The 19,256-nt window shown below is 48.7% G+C and overlaps 1 protein-coding gene across 2 annotated transcripts in view; it reads left to right on the top strand.

The window, feature by feature from the left end:
• The window catches only part of DPP10 (dipeptidyl peptidase like 10), a 305,051-nt gene that overhangs the window by 80,952 nt on the left and 204,843 nt on the right, over positions 1-19,256 (top strand). For both annotated transcript variants that reach the window (XM_040440599.1, XM_040440600.1), the window contains 2 exons: positions 3,639-3,733; positions 4,177-4,251. In XM_040440599.1, coding sequence (XP_040296533.1) covers positions 3,639-3,733; positions 4,177-4,251 — 170 coding nt within the window. The remainder of the gene's footprint in view (positions 1-3,638; positions 3,734-4,176; positions 4,252-19,256) is intronic.

Below are 19,256 nucleotides of genomic sequence, written 5' to 3'. Positions count from 1 at the left end.
TATCAATACGGCAAACTCAGGTAATTATAACATCGGGCGGTAATACCAACCGCCGGTCTCCCGGCGTGCAAGTACACCAACAACTCCAACCAAACTCCACAGTCTCATATGCCGCCAGCTGTGACTTCGCAACTGGAAACCAACGGAATCGCTCTTGAAAGAAAGAGTAAAGAAAAGAATATAAAGAAATATCCAACATTACCATGAAAAAATAGCAATGAGCGCCATATATACCCACTTAAGGGAGGGAGGACGGGCAACTCGGCTTCCACGGACAAGGGGAAGTCCAGCAGGGAGGAGGGGGTATATATTCCCTCTAGATAGGAGGGGTTACAAAGCCACCCCCGTAAGTCTGAGCCTAGTAGATGTTTTAATAATTAACCCCCACCTGCCCAGAAATACTACATCAAACCTCCCTATAGGGGCCATCTTTGATCCAGAACCGTACTCAGGGAAAGGGAAGGGGAACCACCAGTCCCTAACATGTCGGGCGCTTACCAGGAGGGATGAGAGAAGCTGCTTATCTCTTGAGTAGACACCCATGGAAGAGTAACCTGTAAAGAATATGGTAAAATATAAAATTTCATCTGTCCTCTCCAAGTACAGTGTATGGGTTATTTGGAGTAAGGAACACCAGGAGGACTCTTCACCGGGATTCAACGAGATCTTCATTAAACTTGATTGGTTACAAGAATAATTTATGTATTTGTAAATGTTCCAGTCTATTGTCCATGTGTGAATATGCAGTGGCCGCGTTTGGGGAGGTATCACCACATGTTGCTGCTCTCCGGAAGGGATGGTAAGGCACCTTAATTGGAAATAAGTCCAGAGAGTCAGGGTCTGCAGTAAACCAGGGGGCTTCTTTACTGGAGGGATTCAGGTGCAAAACAATACAGGTCGAGGTACAGGGCTGGCTTTTCCAGTCTCCACCTTGAGACGAGGCATAGGGCTGGCTTCCCCATTCTCCCTGAGACTAGGTATAGTGCTGGCTTCTCCAGTCTCCTCCCTGAGACGAGGCATAGTGCTGGCTTCTCCAGTATTCTCCCAGAGATGAGGCATAGGGATGGCTTCTCCAGTCTCCTCCCTGAGACAAGGCATAGGGTTGGCTTCTTCAGTCTCCTCCTTGCCAGAAGAAGGTTTTGATGCTGAGGAAAGGCCTAAGCTAGCTGTCCCTCTCTCTTTAGAAGGCTGGTACCCTGGAACAAGGCTGGTGATCCAGGGTATGTGGCAGAGTATTCTTGTGTCAGCATCTTCTCCTGGTCACTCAGTAGCCTGGCAGAGTTTCCTCTTCCAAGGACTGTTCCAGAACTGCAGAACACTAGGAGCTCTGACATTTCTAGCTAGACTGGAACCTTCTAGTGGGAGGGGTGGCGTGGAGAAGCTCAGCACAAACAGATACAATGTTACACTTCTCATCTCTCATAGACATCAGAGCTTCAATGGCAAGGACACAGCAGTTTTTCCTGACAAGAGGTTTCCAAACATAACAGAGCGAATCCAGACAATTACAAGGACAGTGTGTCTGGTTTTCGTGGTAAAAAAGTCTGTCTTTTTCCCTCAAAAACATGCTCTTCTTTAAACCTTATGGTAGCTGTGGAAAATTACCAGTTTCTCATTATTACCTAGAAAGTTCCAAAAGTCTCTCAATATTCATAAACTCTTTACACAGAGCCTTGCAAATACAGTGCAAATGAACAGAATATATAGCATACATATAAAATGCAGTTACGCAGTAATTAGTATGTCAATACAAGTTAACCCTTTAAATAGAATTAAAGTAAGAAGTTGATGACTATGCATAGGAAAAATAGGGGCAAATGTCCACAATTGTCCAGACTGCACTCTCCCCTACTTTGACTGTGGCGTCCCTGACAGTCAGGACTACATAACAAAGAAGATCCATGCAACAAGCACCAGCTATGTACATAGGGTTTGAGATAGTCCATCTCTAGGGGGGCTTTCAATCTTCCCCTGGGGTTCAGTTAACAAGCCTTGTTTTCTTCCACTTCTGATTGGTGGGCTGCTGATGTTGTATTCTGCCTGGTAACTGGTTCTATTGAACATGTGAGATGCATGTGGACAGGATACAAGTGGCTGATCAAGGCTGTAGACATCAAGTTGGTTATCAGTGATCCCGGTTATCAGTGGTCACCACTGTGGTCATCAAGCTGGAAGTTGGCAGACTTCAGCAACATCATAGAAATGGTCTTCGCTGGGGCAGAACAGGATAGCAGGTACTGTGGTTAGGTTGCAGATCTAGGACATTTAGGGCTAGGCGTCGCCAGTCTTCTCCTGGGCAGAAGAAGGGTTTGATGCTGAGGAAAGGCCTGAGCTAGCTGTCCCTCTTTCTCTTCAGAAGGCTGGTACCCTGGACAAGGCTGGTCACTCAATAGTCTGTGTTACGGTCCCTCCTGTGACAGAGGTGAGAAGATCGGATAGACTTGCTGCACGTGAGGCTATCTGACAGGTCTCTCTGTTTTCATCTTTGTATGTTGTTTGGCAGGATCTCACCTCTCCTCAGGTTCTGCTTGTTATCAGTGATGGGGCTCTATTTAGGTCCGCCTCACACTGCTGACCATGCGGTTGATACTTCCTCTTGTAGTCGCTAGAGCTTGTTTGTCTTGGATATCCTGCTTCTCCATACATCTCTAAGCTAAGTACTAGTTGCCTTTTCTGTTTGTTGTTCTCTGGTGTGCTTTAGTTCTAGGCCTCACAGAGACGCAGGTTTCTTCATCTGGGAAGGAACCAGCTTTCTCGACTCCTGCTACCTATCCTAGGGCTCGTCCGTTTTAGCAGGGCATAGGTATCCGGCGTATGAGCATTTCGACCACCAGGATCTGCTCATACTGGCAGGAGGTAGGGAAAGGCCTAGGGATTACAAGGAGGTCCCCATCCTTCTTCCTTAGCCTTTGAGGCCTAGACTGTTGTCTATTTCCTTGTGTGTATCTGTGTTTTTACCCTTCCCCAATAGCCGTGACAGTCTGGCAGTTTCCTCTTCTAAACACTCTTCTCTAACTGCAGAACACTAGGGGTTCTGACTGCTCTCCTTATATACTATTTCTAGCTAGACTGGCACCTTCTAGTGGAAGAGGTGGAGTGGAGAAACTCAACACAAACAGATACCATGTTACACTTGTTGTCTCTCATAGACTTACATTAGAGCTTCAATGATACTCAATGGCAATGACACAGCAGTTTTTTTTTTTGACAAAAACAAGTTTCCAGACATAACAACAGCGCTTAACCAGACAGTCACAAGGTCAGTCTGTCTGGTTTGGTGGTAAACAACGTCTGGCTTTTCCCCCCTAAAAACCTGCTCTTCTTTAATGGTAGTTGTGGAAAATTACCAGCTTCTCATTACTAGCTAGAAAGTCCCAAAAGTCTCTCAATATTCATTAACCCTTTCCACCGTGCTGTGCAAATGAGCAGGATATATATCACAACATACATATAAAATGCAGTTACACAGTAATAAACAGTAAAAGTCAATACAAGTTTTAAAGTAAAATAAAGTAAGGAGTTGATGACTTTGCATAGGTGAAATGGGGCATGTGTGTGCGATTGAGCGACACCAGCTGTGTCTGCGATTGGATCATTTTATCGGTCATTCACTGCTCCTTTTTCTTCTTGTCTTCTAGAACATGAGATTGTCTATAAGAACAGGGATGGATTTGTATTCAAATTTAACGCAGAGACCAACGACACCACAACGCTTTTAGAAAACTCCACGTTTGTAAGTATTCCTGTGGTTGGCACAGCACCAGCGCAGTCCACAGATGGCCATCAGTCCCTGTACCCAGGAGCTCACAATTAGTCTCACTTACCCCTTTGAGTCTCCGTCTCGCCCAGTGAACAAGAATAGCTATGAGGTGCTTGGGGATGAAGAGGTGGACATGTATGAGGCCCTGTTGACACAGGTGTCTGGTATATATCAGGAGATACAGCGAGATACGTCGTCCATAGGCTGCCATGTCTGAACAGCTACATTACTCCACCCAGACGTATGCCGGCCCTCCGAATGCTTTCCCAGTGTGAAAAGGATTTTAGATGAAATATCACCATGTCTTTATCCAACCGTGATCCATCTATCCCCCATGCAGTGCCTGGCAATGAGTCCAGCATAGGACGTTTTTGGGGTGTTGGGTTTCGGTCTTACTGTCCCCCCTTTCCTTGTAGGTGACGTTCAAGGCCTCTGGATATTCCCTGTCCCCAGACCAGCGCTATGTGCTCCTGGCCTACGACGTCAAGCAGGTGAGCATATCCTGTGACCGCCTGACCTCTGCCCTGACCCCTCTCAACCCCTTAATGCGTCTGCTATCAAATTATTATTATTTCTTAAATCAAATAATTAGTTTTTACAAAAAATGTCAAATATATATATAAACAGCCCCTCAATTCACATCTCCTACGAGTCATGTCAGATCTCGTGCACGTCAAGGCGGCACATGAGACAGGACCCCAACACATGAGAGGATCTCCCGCCAATTACGGCTCCACAAGTGCGAGGAGCCGCGGCTAAGAGCGAAAAATAACCGGGTCTTATGTACTGCGCGCGCGACCTCCGCCCAAACAATATCCGTAATAGATCTCCCGCCCGCTGGATATTGGGGGTTGTACTAGATATCTGTGGTAGTAGTCAGATGTTGGGGGTAGTGATCCCCGACCCTGCTAGTGACAGTACAGACAGGGGAGGGGGGGGGGGGTGTTTCTGGATATCTCTGAGACTGGGGGTAGTAGTCAGATATTGGGGGTAGTGGTCCCCGACCCCTGCTAGTGACAGTACAGACAGGGGAGGGGGGGGGGGGGTGTTTCTGGATATCTCTGAGACTGGGGGTAGTAGTCAGATGTTGGGGTAGTGATCCCTGACCCTGCTAGTGACAGTACAGACAGGGGAGGGGGGGGGGGGTGTTTCTGGATATCTCTGAGACTGGGGGTAGTAGTCAGATGTTGGGGTAGTGATCCCTGACCCTGCTAGTGACAGTACAGACAGGGGAGGGGGGGGGGGGGTGTTTCTGGATATCTCTGAGACTGAGGGTAGTAGTCAGATATTGGGGGTAGTGGTCCCCGACCCCTGCTAGTCATAGTACAGACAGGGGAGGGAGATGTGTTTATGGATATTTCTGAGACTGGGGGTAGTAGTCAGATGTTGGGGGTAGTGATCCCTGACCCTGCTAGTCATAGTACAGACAGGGGAGGGAGATGTGTTTATGGATATTTCTGAGACTGGGGGTAGTAGTCAGATGTTGGGGGTAGTGATCCCTGACCCTGCTAGTGACAGTACAGACAGGGGAGGGGGGGGGGGGGTGTTTCTGGATATCTCTGAGACTGGGGGTAGTAGTCAGATGTTGGGGGTAGTAGTCAGATGTTGGGGGTAGTGATCCCTGACCCTGCTAGTGACAGTACAGACAGGGGAGGGGGGGGGGGGTGTTTCTGGATATCTCTGAGACTGGGGGTAGTAGTCAGATGTTGGGGGCTAGTGATCCCCGACCCTGCTAGTGACAGTACAGACAGGGGAGGGGGGGGGGGGGTGTTTCTGGATATCTCTGAGACTGGGGGTAGTAGTCAGATGTTGGGGGTAGTAGTCAGATGTTGGGAGGTGTGAGAACAAGCTGAGATGTTCTCTCCTCCTTCCTGTGTGACCTCCAATGAACGGCTCCCATTGACAGGTCCTTGCTTTGTCGGTCCCGAGCTGATTTCATGACATTATACCGTACTTCGCACTATTAAAGCGTAGGATTTACTTTGGGGGTCAAGTCATTCAGAAGCCGTAACTGAAAATCTTGATTCTGGGAAAGGATTTAATCCCCTGAGAATTAAAAATGGGATTAAATGAACACCTGGAAAAATCTAGGAGAATCCAGCTGATCGTGTGGATTGTGCAAGGTCCTGAAGATCTCGCACTTCCCACCATATTTGTCCATCAGAGAGGAGGAGCAGAGTATTAGAGCTGAGAGATCCGCCAAGAGATCCTGTGTGCAGATGTAGAGAAAGGATCCATAGCATTATGAAGTGATCCTGTATTAGAAGATTCCTTATGTGATCTTGTATGATCCTTTACAATCTGATCCTTTATGAAGTGATCCTGTATAAGATTCTTTATGTGATCTTTTATGATGTGATCTTTTATGATCCTTTATGATGTGATCCTTATCAGAGTAGGTTCCTCTGTTATTTAATTGGAATATGTCTTTCATGGTTTTTACATTATCCATCATTTTTTGTGCAGTATTTTTTGTGTCTTTTTCCTTTTTTCCATGTGTATCTTACAATCCAGTCCACGTTTTTGATCTTCTCTGACTTGTTGGGAACTGTGGCGAAACCAACCTCGCCACTGGGTTTTGGAGAGGCCTGTTTAAAAGCCTCTTGCCTCAGGATTATGGCCCATACTAAGGCTACTTTCACACCTGCGTTCGGGTGTCCGCTCGTGAGCTCCGTTTGAAGGGTCTCACAAGCGGCCCCGAACGCATCCGTCCAGCCCTAATGCATTCTGAGTGGAGGCGGATCCACTCAGAATGCATCAGTCTGGCGGCGTTCAGCCTCCGCTCCGCTCAGCAGGCGGACCCCTGAACGCTGCTTGCAGCGTTCGGGTGTCCGCCTGGCCGTGCGGAGGCAAGCGGATCCGTCCAGACTTACAATGTAAGTCAATGGGGACGGATCCGTTTGAAGATGACACTATATGGCTCAATCTTCAAACGGATCCGTCCCCCATTGACTTTCAGTGTAAAGTCTGGACGGATCCGTTCAGGCTACTTTCACACTTAGAAATTCTTCTAAGTTATAATGCAGACGGATCCGTTCTGAACGGATACAAACGTCTGCATTATAGGAGCGGATCCGTCTGATGAAACATCAGACGGACCCGCTCCGAACGCTAGTGTGAAAGTAGCCTAACTTTTAAACCCCTGTTTAAATTGATGTAAGTTATATGTATGGACAATGTAAACTCACAAAGTTGTAACAATTTATAATAAGTGTAACTTGTCAGCTTGGGAGGAAAATGCTGGGTGTGTTTCTATTGTGCCATTGTCCCATTGTGTGTTTAAATGGTGATGTCTGTCCTGTTGTCTGCACATGTGTATTGGCGATTTCCCTTTGTCCTGAGAGATAATTGGATTGCTCCTCGGTTGTCTCCGGGACAGAGAGGAGGAAGCCATGATGCATTGTGGGGATATGTTGTATCATTGTATGTGTTGTAAATTACTGATTGGTTGTATTTCAAAACCCTGTGGGCAGTACTATGTTTGTGGTTTATGAATAAAAGAGGCTGTACTTGAAGTACAGTCAGACCACTGCTTGACCCTCAACACGGAGCCTTGTCTCATTATTGGGGGGATCCGCTGTATGCTGTTAGAGACTGATTGCCAGGAGTGTAAGCTGATTCCTGTTTGTCTGCTAGCAGCTATTCGTGAGGTTCCAGTTTGGAGTGCTACTTTGTATCCAGTTCGGGAGGTTGGTGTCCTGCAGTAGCTGTGCCTGTCTCTCAGAAAGGGGCATATCGCCTAAACGGATTTTAACCCCTTGTCTGCTGAAACGGTTCGTTACATGAACATTGTGCCGTCTCCACCTCTTCTTTGTGACTGAGGAAGGATTTGATGGTTTAATAACTCTTCACATTGGAACTCTGCACCCAGTGCTTTTTACCTTCACCTTATCCTGGGGAATCCGCGGATCTGCCCATTGCTGGGGTTGTGGAGTCCTTTCTTCCTCAGCTCAGTCTGGTTCCCTTGGGGCTTGTGTCCAATCATTGTAGGGTCCTTCTCTTTGGAGCGCCTCCATGTTCGTCCATTGTACAGATGACTGCATTTTCTCCTTGATGACTGACCCTGAGGCTCGACCTCTGTGGTGACTGCTGCCACAAGTGCTGCTCTGAAGTCCCTGCAAGATTCAGAATGTCAAGTCTCCTTAGGTGAAATGATAGGCTCATCGATCTTGCACAATTATCCAGAGGCAATCATGTGGTAGCAATTATACAGATTATTACATCACATGTAATGTATGAGATTGGCCTTCTTCACTGGACCTCACCAAACCTACAGGAATACAGCGTGACTGAGTGACCAGTGCAGTACAGCTGCCATAGGCACAGATGTTCTACCATGATGGTTGTGTTAGGGCGCCAGCTGACAGTGAATGATGTATGGAGCCACCTGAGGTTTGATTCTCTCCAGCCCTGGGGCTGATCTCCAGATAGAACTATTCAGCCATGTACCTACAGTGCAGCCAGAGCTACTAAATGCCTTGTTACACTCTGTGTGCCGGGGCAGTGATAGGACCTGCAGCTCAGTAATCTCCCTGTGAGTCCATGAAGTTATCACCATGTGAAGTTCGCGTTCCGGAAGCTAATGAGATGTGGAATTTCCATGGAGTACAGACTCCCTCACAGAGACGGAAGCTGCTCGTCTCAGACCTCGGGCAAAATCCATTTCCGGGGACCAGAAATCGAAGATTGAAAAGTCCCTTGTGTTTATTAGAAACCATAAAATTCTCTCTGTGATGTGCTGCAGTGTCGTCTTGTAGAAGGAGAAGCGTGAAATTTCATTCACAAGGCAACAGCGTTCAGGGTTAGAGTTTAATTAACTGTGGCTGAACCAAAGAAGAGATCCATGAAAGTGGTGGCCGCAACAAAGAAGCATCAGATACAAAGGCCTTCTGCTCCCCTCTCCAGTAGGGTCTACATTCTGCTCCCCTCTCCAGTAGGGTCTACATTCTGCTCCCCTCTCCAGTAGGGTCTACATTCTTCTTCCCTCTCCAGTAGGGTCTACATTCTGCTCCCGTCTCCAGTGGGGTCTACATTCTGTTCCCGTCTCCAGTAGGGTCTACATTCTGCTCCCCTCTCCAGTAGGTTCTACATTATGCTCTCCTCTTCAGTAGGGTCTTGTAACGGATCTCCTGGCACCCCGACCGGGTACCTCCGTCGATGGATGCTCAAAGTGCTTCCCGAGGACTCCAAGCACTCCACTTGACACCGTAAGCACTGCAGACCCCACAAACCGCCGAAGCTTGGTTACGGTCTCACCGTCTCCTACCCACCCTGGACCTACGACAAGGCTCCAGGCTCCAGTGGGTGAACCTCTCCTAAATTCAGAGAGCAGGAACAGCTCTTACAAGAGCTAGGAGTTATAGCCAGGGGAGTATACAGCGTATAGCAATCCCCCACACATGAGACGAGGCTCTATGTTGAATGTAAAACAGGAACTCTTTATTGAACACACAGCATTGACTTATATACACATTTTTACAACAAGGGTACCACCCCCGTGGACCTGGTTGGGAACTGAGGACATGACATAGCAGCCAATCCTGTACAGTTTAAACACAAAAACAAATCCTATTCAACAAACACAATGGCATTGTCTGTGACTCAATTAACAAACACACTGACATTGTCTTTGACGCAATCAACAATGAGCATGCAAACAGACATCTTCACCCTCTCCATAATGAATGAATGGGAAGAGGAGACACATGTGATGGGATTATCTCTGGAGTGTATCATAGGGTGATCTTCTACTCATCAAGGAGTCGGCTGCTATTATAATCAACTATCTTAATCCCATCACTAACACAATCAGTGGGAGTCTCAGTGCAGAGTTAACCCTTTTTGTGTTGCTGAATCCAAACCATGCCTTTTTAATAGGCCATAGGAAATATGTGGCATATAAATTACACACATAAATCAGGGTTCATAGTTCCTTGTAACCCCAAAAGGTCTTAGGGGGTCTCCATAGTTCTCGGTCCATAGTCTGTAGGAAGGAGGCTGGCCCTCAGGCTTCTCCAGCAGCCCCAGTGACAGTTCAGTCCGTCACAGGTCTACATTCTGCTCCCCTCTCCAGTAGGGTCTACATTCTGCTCCCCTCTCCAGTAGGGTCTACATTCTGCTCCCCTCTCCAATAGGGTCTACATTCTGCTGCCCTCTCTAGTAGGGTCTACATTCTGCTCCCCTCTCCAGTAGGGTCTACATTCTGCTCCCCTCTCCAGTAGGGTCTACATTCTGCTCCCCTCTCCAGTAGGGTCTACATTCTGCTCCCCTCTCTAGTAGGGTCTACATTCTGCTCCCCTCTCCAGTAGGGTCTGCATTCTACTCCCTTCTCCAGTAGGGTCTACATCCGGCTCCCCTCTCCACTAGAAAATATTTAATGTAAGATATCCTTAAAGGGAATGTGTCATCAGAAAATGACCTGTTGTGCAAATCATTTTTTTATGTTATACTTGTTTTTTTCCCCCTCCACTAATTATTTCAAAAAATGTATATAATCCTGCAATTTTCAAAATTTTCTCAGCAATCACTACAGGCCAAATTACAATGGCAAGTAACACCTGTGTACACATTAGACAGGATCCACCATTCACAGTAGGTGATCACAGCTTATCTCCACCCTCCTGACCTCTGCACAGGTCACAGAGCATACCTGAAAAACTCCCCTGTGCCTATGGCCCAGGATGGCAGCTCCCAAAAGACAGGAAGTCTTAACATAGTTTAGGCCTAGTGGCCAGTGTGAAAACTGCAGGATTCTATACAATTTTTTAAATATAGTGACCTAAAAAACATGATTTAAACAATAGGTAATTTTTTTAAATTAAATATTCCTTTTAACATCTGTAATACTGAGGTCCCTCAAGTTACAATATGAATTGGTTCCAGGACGACCATTGTAAGTTGAGTAATCGGTTCCAGAGCTCCAAAATGTCATCCAAGATAAGAGAAAAAGAAGATTTAGGACAAATAAGCAGATAACTAAGAGAGAACAAGTCCTCCCATATAATGGTCAGGAACATCTGAGAACCAGCATCTATTCCAGCTATGTTACCAGAGAAGTGGCCTTGATTGGTTGGATCTGAGTCTCAGACAGTGGATGTTGAGTCTGGTTTCGGGTCAGAAAAGACCATTGTATGCTGGAAATATTGTATCCTGACGCCATTGTATCTTGAGGAATCACTGTATACAGTGCCTTGCAAAAGTATTCCCCCCTCACAGCCTGGAATTAACATTGATAGTTTGAGGATTTGCAACATGTAATTTACAGAACATGCCGAGAAGTTTGAAGATGTTTTCGTTTTTTATTGTGAAGCAAACAACAAATAGGACAAAATACCAGAAAAAGTCAAGGTGCATAACTATTCACCCCCCTAAAGTAAATTCTCCGTAGAGCCACCTTTTGTGGCAATCACAGCTCCAAGTCGCTCTGGATAGGTCTCTAGGAGCAGTTGCCAGATCTGACCACTGGGATTTTTGCCCATTCCTCCTTGCAGAACGGCTCCAGCTCCTTCAGGTTGGATGTTTGCGCTTGTGAACAGCAATCTTTACGTCTGACCACAGATCTTCTATTGGATTGAGGTCTGGGCTGTGACTCGGCCATTCCAACACATTTACATGTTTCCTCTTAAACCACTCAAGTGTTGCTTTAGCCGTGTGTTTTGGGTCATTGTCCTGCTGGAAGGTGAGCCTCCGTCCTAGCCTCAGATCACGCACAGAGTGGGGCAGGTTCTGCTGAAGGATATCCCTGTATTTAGCACCATCCATCTTTCCCTCAGCTCTGACCAGTTTCCCAGTCCTCCCAGTATGATGCTGCCACCACCATGTCTCACAGTGGGGATGGTGTTCTTTATGTGATGTGTTGGGTATGCACCAGACATAGCGTTTTCTTTGATGGCCGAAAAGTAAAATTTTAGTCTCCTCAGACCAGAGCCCCTTCTTCCATATACTTTGGGAGTCTCCCACAGGCCTTTTCACAAACTCACAATGCGCCTTATTGTTTTTAGCTGAAAGTAATGACTTTCTTCTGGCCACTCTGCCATAAAGCCCAACTCTATGGAGCGTACGACTTATTGTCGTCCTCTGTATAGATCCTCCAGTCTCTGCTGTGGAACTCTGCAGCTCCTCCAGGGTTACCTTAGGTCTCTGCTGCCTCTCTGATTAATGCCCTCCTTGCCGGGCCCATGAGTTTTGGTGGGCGGCCATCTCTTGGCAGGTTTGCTGTTGTGCCATGTTCTTTCCATTTGGTTATGATAGATTTGATGGTGCTCCTGGGGATCATCAAAGATTTGGATATTTTTTTATAACCTAACCCTGATATGTACTTCTCAACAACATTGTCCCTTACTTGTTTGGAGAGTTCCTCGGTCTTCATGGCAGTGTTTGGTTAGTGATGCCTCTTGCTTAGGTGTTGCAGCCTCTGGTGTGTATATGTAATGACAGATCATGTGACACTTAGATTGCACACAGGTGACATCATTTCACTAATTATGTATCTTCTGAAGGTATTTGGTTGCACCAGAGCTTTTTATGGTCTTCCTAACAAAGAGGGTGAATACATACGCACAGGACAATTTTCTGTTTTCTATTTCTAAACAATAGTTTTATTTATATATTTTTCCCATTTCACTTCACCGACTTAGACTATTGTGTTCTGATCCATCACATACAATTCAGAATAACAAAACATTGAACTTAAGGCTGTAATTTAACAAAATACAAAAAAAGTCATGGAGGTGAATACTTTTGCAAGGCACTGTGTTAGAAGATAATGTTTCCATCCTCCCCCATATATCTGAAGATAATGACTCTATCCTCCCCCATATATCTGAAGATAGTGGCCCCGTCCTCCCCCTATATCTGAAGATAATGTCTCCATCCTCCTCCATATATCTGAAGATAGTGGCCCCGTCCTCCCCCTATATCTGAAGATAATATCTCCATCCTCCTCCATATATCTGAAGATAGTGGCCCCGTCCTCCTCCATATATCTGAAGATAATGGGCCCCTTCCTCCCCCATATATCTGAAGATAATGGGCCCCTTCCTCCCCTATATATCTGAAGATAGTGGCCCCGTCCTCCCCCATATATCTGAAGATAATGTCTTCATCCTCTCCCATATATCTGAAGATAATGTCTCCATCCTCTCCCATATATCTGAAGATAATGTCTCCGTCCTCCCCATATATCTGAAGATAATGTCTTCGGCCTCCCCCATATATCTGAAGATAATGGGCCCCTTCCTCCCCCATATATCTGAAGATAGTGTCTCCATCCTCCCCCATATATCTGAAGATAGTGTCTCCATCCTCCCCCATATATCTGAAGATAATGTCTCCACCCTCCTCGATATATCTGAAGATAATGTCTCCATCCCTCCCCATATATCTGAAGATAATGTCTCCATCCTCCCCCATATATCTGAAGATAGTGGCCCCTTCCTCCCCCATATATCTGAAGGTAATGTCTCCGTCCTTCTCCATATATCTGAAGATAATGGCCTGTCACGGATGATGTTGCAGATAGCTGGAAGTTATGGATAAACATCCGACTGGCTTGATCCCAAACTAAGGAGCATAAAGGTGACCCCTATAAAAGCCTAAGCGCTCACCCTGACTGCTAAGCACATACAAGGGTCTCATAGGTAGAGGATTGCATGCCCTCGTACCTAGACTGTGTGACACCTGAAAACCCTATAATAGTGAGGGGACACGACCACCGGCTCCCTGCACTTAATAGGGAGGGAGTCAGGATCACCTAGAATCAAGCCAGCAAGGAAACACAATACATGAAAGGACTTATCTGAACAAGCAGTAACAGGAGTCTCCAGCAGTGAACACATCAATCCAGGAAGTAGTATAAACCGCAAAGTGAGGCAGTATGGGAGGGAATATAAAGGGAGGCAATTAGTGTAAATAGGTGACAGCTGGGAGAAGGAAAGGAGATGACAAAGTGAAACCAAAACAAAGAACATCATGTAAGAGGTACAGAAGAACGTCTGCCAGACCTTCTCAGAGAGCTGGCGGTGACATGGCCCTGTTCTCCCCCATATATCTGAAGATAATGTCTCCATCCTCCCCCATATATCTGAAGATAGTGGCCCCGTCCTCCTCCATATATCTGAAGATAGTGGCCCCATCCTCCCCCATATATCTGAAGATAATGTCTCCGTCCTCCCCCATATATCTGAAGATAATGGGCCCCCTCCTCCCCCATGTATCTGAAGATAGTGGCCCCGTCCTCCCCCTATATCTGAAGATAATGTCTCCATCCTCCTCCATATATCTGAAGATAGTGGCCCCTTCCTCCCCCATATATCTGAAGATAATGGGCCCCTTCCTCCCCTATATATCTGAAGATAGTGGCCCCGTCCTCCCTCATATATCTGAAGATAATGTCTCCATCCTCTCTCATATATCTGAAGATAATGTCTCCATCCTCCCCCTATATCTGAAGATAATGTCTCCATCCTCCTCCATATATCTGAAGATAATGTCTCCATCCTCCTCCATATATCTGAAGATAATGTCTCCATCCTCCTCCATATATCTGAAGATAATGTCTCCATCCTCCCCCATATATCTGAAGATAATGTCTCCATCCTCCCCCATATATCTGAAGATATCGGGCCCCTTCCTCCCCCATATATCTGAAGATATTGGGCCCCTTCCTCCCCCATATATCTGAACATAATGTCTCCGTCCTCCCCATATATCTGAAGATAATGTCTCCGTCCTCCCCCATATATCTGAAGATAATGTCTCCGTCCTCCCCCATATATCTGAAGATAATGTCTCCGTCCTCCCCCATATATCTGAAGATAATGTCTCCGTCCTCCTCCATATATCTGAAGATAATGGCCTGTTACGGATGATGTTGCAGATAGCTGGAAGTTATGGATAAACATCCGACTGGCTTGATCCCAAACTAAGGAGCATAAAGGTGACCCCTATAAAACCCTAAGAGCTCACCCTGACTGCTAAGCACATACAAGGGTCTCAGAGGTAGACGATTGCATGCCCTCGTACCTAGACTGTGTGACACCTGAAAACCCTATAATAGTGAGGGGACACGACCACCGGCTCCCTGCACTTAATAGGGAGGGAGTCAGGATCACCTAGAATCAAGCCAGCAAGGAAACACAATACATGAAAGGACTTATCTAAACAAGCAGTAACAGGAGTCTCCAGCAGTGATCACTTCAATCCAGAAAGTAGTATAAACCGCAAAGTGAGGCAGTATGGGAGGGAATATAAAGGGAGGCAATTAGTGTAAATAGGTGACAGCTGGGAAAAGGAAAGGAGATGACAAAGTGAAACCAAAACAAAGAACATCATGCAAGAGGTACAGAAGAACATCTGCCAGACCTTCTCAGAGAGCTGGCGGTGACATGGCCCTGTTCTCCCCCATATATCTGAAGATAGTGGCCCTGTCCTCCTCCATATATCTGAAGATAGTGGCCCCTGTCCTCCCCCATATATCTGAAGATAATGGGCCCCTCCCTCCCCCATATATCTGAAGATAATGTCTCCATCCTCCCCCATATATCTGAAGATAATGTCTCCATCCTCCCCCATATATCTGAAGATAGTGGCCCCTTCCTCCCCCATATATCTGAAGAAAGTGGCCCCGTCCTCCTCCATATATCTGAAGATAGTGTCTCCGTCCTCCCCCATATATCTGAAGATAATGGGCCCATTCCTCCCCCATATATGTGAAGATAATGGGCCCCTTCCTCCCCCATATATGTGAAGATAGTGGCCCCTTCCTCCCCCATATATCTGAAGACAATGTCTCCGTCCTCCTCCATATATCTGAAGATAATGGCCCTGTTCTCCCCCATATATCATAATAGAGATGATCGAACCTTTTGAGATTTGCTTTGGTTCCAGTTTGCCAATTTTTTGGGGGGGACGAACCATATTGGCTCCAGTTGCTCTGGAAATTGGTGTACAGCACCCTCTAGTCCATGAATTTTTAGGAAAATATGTTATTGCCCCCCCCCCCATGCCAGCAACTGATGTCTGAGTGACACTGACACACGTAGCTGTGGGGAAACGCACGTATGATGGCGGTAACATACCATGTGGTTAATATCGCACCGCGCCGGCACATGTCTTTTGCTTCTTCATACGCCGGTAGGTCGGCTGTCTGCAGGGGTAGTAGTACTAGTAGCAGCACACCGGGCGGTAGGTCGGCTGTCTGCAGGGGTAGTAGTACTAGTAGCAGCACACCGGGCGGTAGGTCGGCTGTCTGCAGGGGTAGTAGTAGTAGTAGTAGTAGTAGTAGCAGCACACCGGGCGGTAGGTCGGCTGTCTGCGGGGGTAGTAGTAGTAGTAGCAGCAGCACACCGGGCGGTAGGTCGGCTGTCTGCAGGGGTAGTAGTAGTAGTAGCAGCACACCGGTCGGTATGTCAGCTGTCTGCGGGGGTAGTAGTAGCAGCACACCAGGTGGTAGGTTGGCTGTATGCGGGGGTAGTAGTAGCAGCACACCGGGCGGTAGGTCGGCTGTCTGCAGGGGTAGTAGTAGTAGTAGTAGTAGTAGTAGTAGCAGCAGCAGCACACCGGGCGGTAGGTCGGCTGTCTGCAGGGGTAGTAGTAGTAGTAGCAGCACACCGGGCGGTAGGTCAGCTGTCTGCGGGGGTAGTAGTAGTAATAGTAGCAGCAGCACACCAGGCAGTAGGTCGGCTGTCTGCGGGGGTAGTAGTAGTAGCAGCAGCACACCGGGCAGTAGGTCGGCTGTCTGCAGGGGTAGTAGTAGTAGTAGCAGCACACCGGTCGGTATGTCAGCTGTCTGCGGGGGTAGTAGGAGCAGTAGTAGCAGCACAGCAGGTGGTAGGTTGGCAGTATGCCGGGGTAGTAGTAGCAGCACACCGGGCGGTAGGTCGGCTGTCTGCATTGGTAGTAGTAGTAGCAGCAGCACACCGGGCGGTAGGTCGGCCGTCTGCAGGGGTAGTTGTAGTAGTAGTAGCAGCACACCGGGTTGTAGGTCGGCTGTCTGCGGGGTAGTAGTAGTAGTAGTAGTAGCAGCAGCACACCAGGCAGTAGGTCGGCTGTCTGCGGGGGTAGTAGTAGTAGTAGCAGCACACCGGGTGGTAGGTCGGCTGTCTGCGGGGGTAGTAGTAGTAGTAGTAGCAGCACACCGGGCGGTAGGTCGGCTGTCTGCAGGGGTAGTAGTAGTAGTAGTAGTAGCAGCAGCAGCATACCGGGCGGTAGGTCTGCTGTCTGCAGGAGTAGTAGTAGTAGTAGTAGTAGCAGTACACCGGGCGGTAGGTCGGCTGTCTGCGGGGGTAGTAATAGTAGTAGAAGCACACCGGGCGGTAGGTCGGCTGTCTGCAGGGGTAGTAGTAGTAGTAGTGGCAGCACACCGGGCGGTAGGTCGGCTGTCTGCGGGGGTAGTAGTAGTAGTAGCACACCGGGCGGTAGGTCGGCTGTCTGCAGGGGTAGTAGTAGTAGCAGCACACCGGGCGGTAGGTCGGCTGTCTGCAGGGGTAGTAGTAGTAGCAGCACACCGGGCGGTAGGTCGGCGGTCTGCAGGGGTAGTAGTAGTAGTAGCAGCACACCGGGCGGTAGGTCGGCTGTCTGCAGGGGTAGTAGTAGTAGCAGCACACCGGGCGGTAGGTCGGCTTTCTGCGGGGGTAGTAGTAGTAGTAGCAGCACACCGGGCGGTAGGTCGGCTGTCTGCGGGGGTAGTAGTAGTAGTAGCAGCACACCGGGTGGTAGGTCAGCTGTCTGTGGGGGTAGTAGTAATAGCAGCACACCTGGTGGTAGGTCGGCTGTCTGCAGGGGTAGTAGTAGTAGTAGCAGCACACCGGGCGGTAGGTCGGCTGTCTGCGGGGATAGTAGTAGTAGTAGCAGCACACCGGGCGGTAGGTCGGCTGTCTGCGGGGGTAGTAGTAGTAGTAGTAGCAGCACACCGGGTGGTAGGTCGGCTGTCTGCAGGGGTAGTAGTAGTAGTAGCAGCACACCGGGTGGTAGGTCGGCTGTCTGCAGGGGTAGTAGTAGCAGCACACCGGGTGGTAGGTCGGCTGTCTGCAGGGGTAGTAGTAGTAGTAGCAGCACACCGGGTGGTAGGTCAGCTGTCTGTGGGGGTAGTAGTAATAGCAGCACACTGGGCGGTAGGTCAGCTGTCTGCGGGGGTAGTAGTAGTAGTAGCAGCACACCGGGCGGTAGGTCGGCTGTCTGCGGGGGTAGTAGTAGTAGTAGCAGCACACCGGGTGGTAGGTCGGCTGTCTGCAGGGGTAGTAGTAGTAGTAGCAGCACACCGGGTGGTAGGTCGGCTTTCTGCAGGGGTAGTAGTAGTAGTAGCAGCACACCGGGTGGTAGGTCAGCTGTCTGTGGGGGTAGTAGTAATAGCAGCACACCGGGTGGTAGGTCGGCTGTCTGCAGGGGTAGTAGTAGTAGTAGCAGCACACCGGGCGGTAGGTCGGCTGTCTGCAGGGGTAGTAGTAGTAGTAGAAGCACACCGGGCAGTAGGTCGGCTTTCTGCGGGGGTAGTAATAGAAGCACACCGGGCAGTAGGTCGGCTGTCTGCAGGGGTAGTAGTAGTAGTAGTAGTAGCAGCACACCGGGCGGTAGGTCGGCGGTCTGCAGGGGTAGTAGTAGTAGTAGCAGCACACCGGGCGGTAGGTCGGCTGTCTGCAGGGGTAGTAGTAGTAGTAGCAGCACACCGGGCGGTAGGTCGGCTGTCTGCAGGGGTAGTAGTAGTAGTAGCAGCACACCGGGTGGTAGGTCGGCTGTCTGCAGGGGTAGTAGTAGTAGTAGCAGCACACCGGGCGGTAGGTCGGCTTTCTGCGGGGGTAGTAATAGAAGCACACCGGGCAGTAGGTCGGCTGTCTGCAGGGGTAGTAGTAGTAGTAGCAGCACACCGGGCAGTAGGTCGGCGGTCTGCAGGGGTAGTAGTAGTAGTAGCAGCACACCGGGCGGTAGGTCGGCTGTCTGCAGGGGTAGTAGTAGTAGTAGCAGCACACCGGGCGGTAGGACGGCGGTCTGCAGGGGTAGTAGTAGTAGTAGCAGCACACCGGGCGGTAGGTCGGCGGTCTGCAGGGGTAGTAGTAGTAGTAGCAGCACACTGGGCGGTAGGTCGGCGGTCTGCAGGGGTAGTAGTAGTAGCAGCACACCGGGCGGTAGGTCGGCTTTCTGCGGGGGTAGTAATAGAAGCACACCGGGCAGTAGGTCGGCTGTCTGCAGGGGTAGTAGTAGTAGTAGCAGTACACCGGGCGGTAGGTCGGCTGTCTGCAGGGGTAGTAGTAGTAGTAGTGGCAGCACACCGGGCGGTAGGTCGGCTGTCTGCGGGGGTAGTAGTAGTAGTAGCACACCGGGCGGTAGGTCGGCTGTCTGCAGGGGTAGTAGTAGTAGCAGCACACCGGGTGGTAGGTCGGCTGTCTGCAGGGGTAGTAGTAGTAGTAGCAGCACACCGGGTGGTAGGTCGGCTGTCTGCAGGGGTAGTAGTAGTAGTAGCAGCACACCGGGTGGTAGGTCGGCTGTCTGCAGGGGTAGTAGT

Source organism: Bufo bufo, chromosome 7 (genome assembly GCF_905171765.1).
Source record: "Bufo bufo chromosome 7, aBufBuf1.1, whole genome shotgun sequence".
Classification (NCBI taxonomy): Eukaryota; Metazoa; Chordata; class Amphibia; order Anura; family Bufonidae; genus Bufo; species Bufo bufo.
Note: the sequence above shows the minus strand (reverse complement) of the source record. Positions and strands in the feature narration are given on the sequence as shown.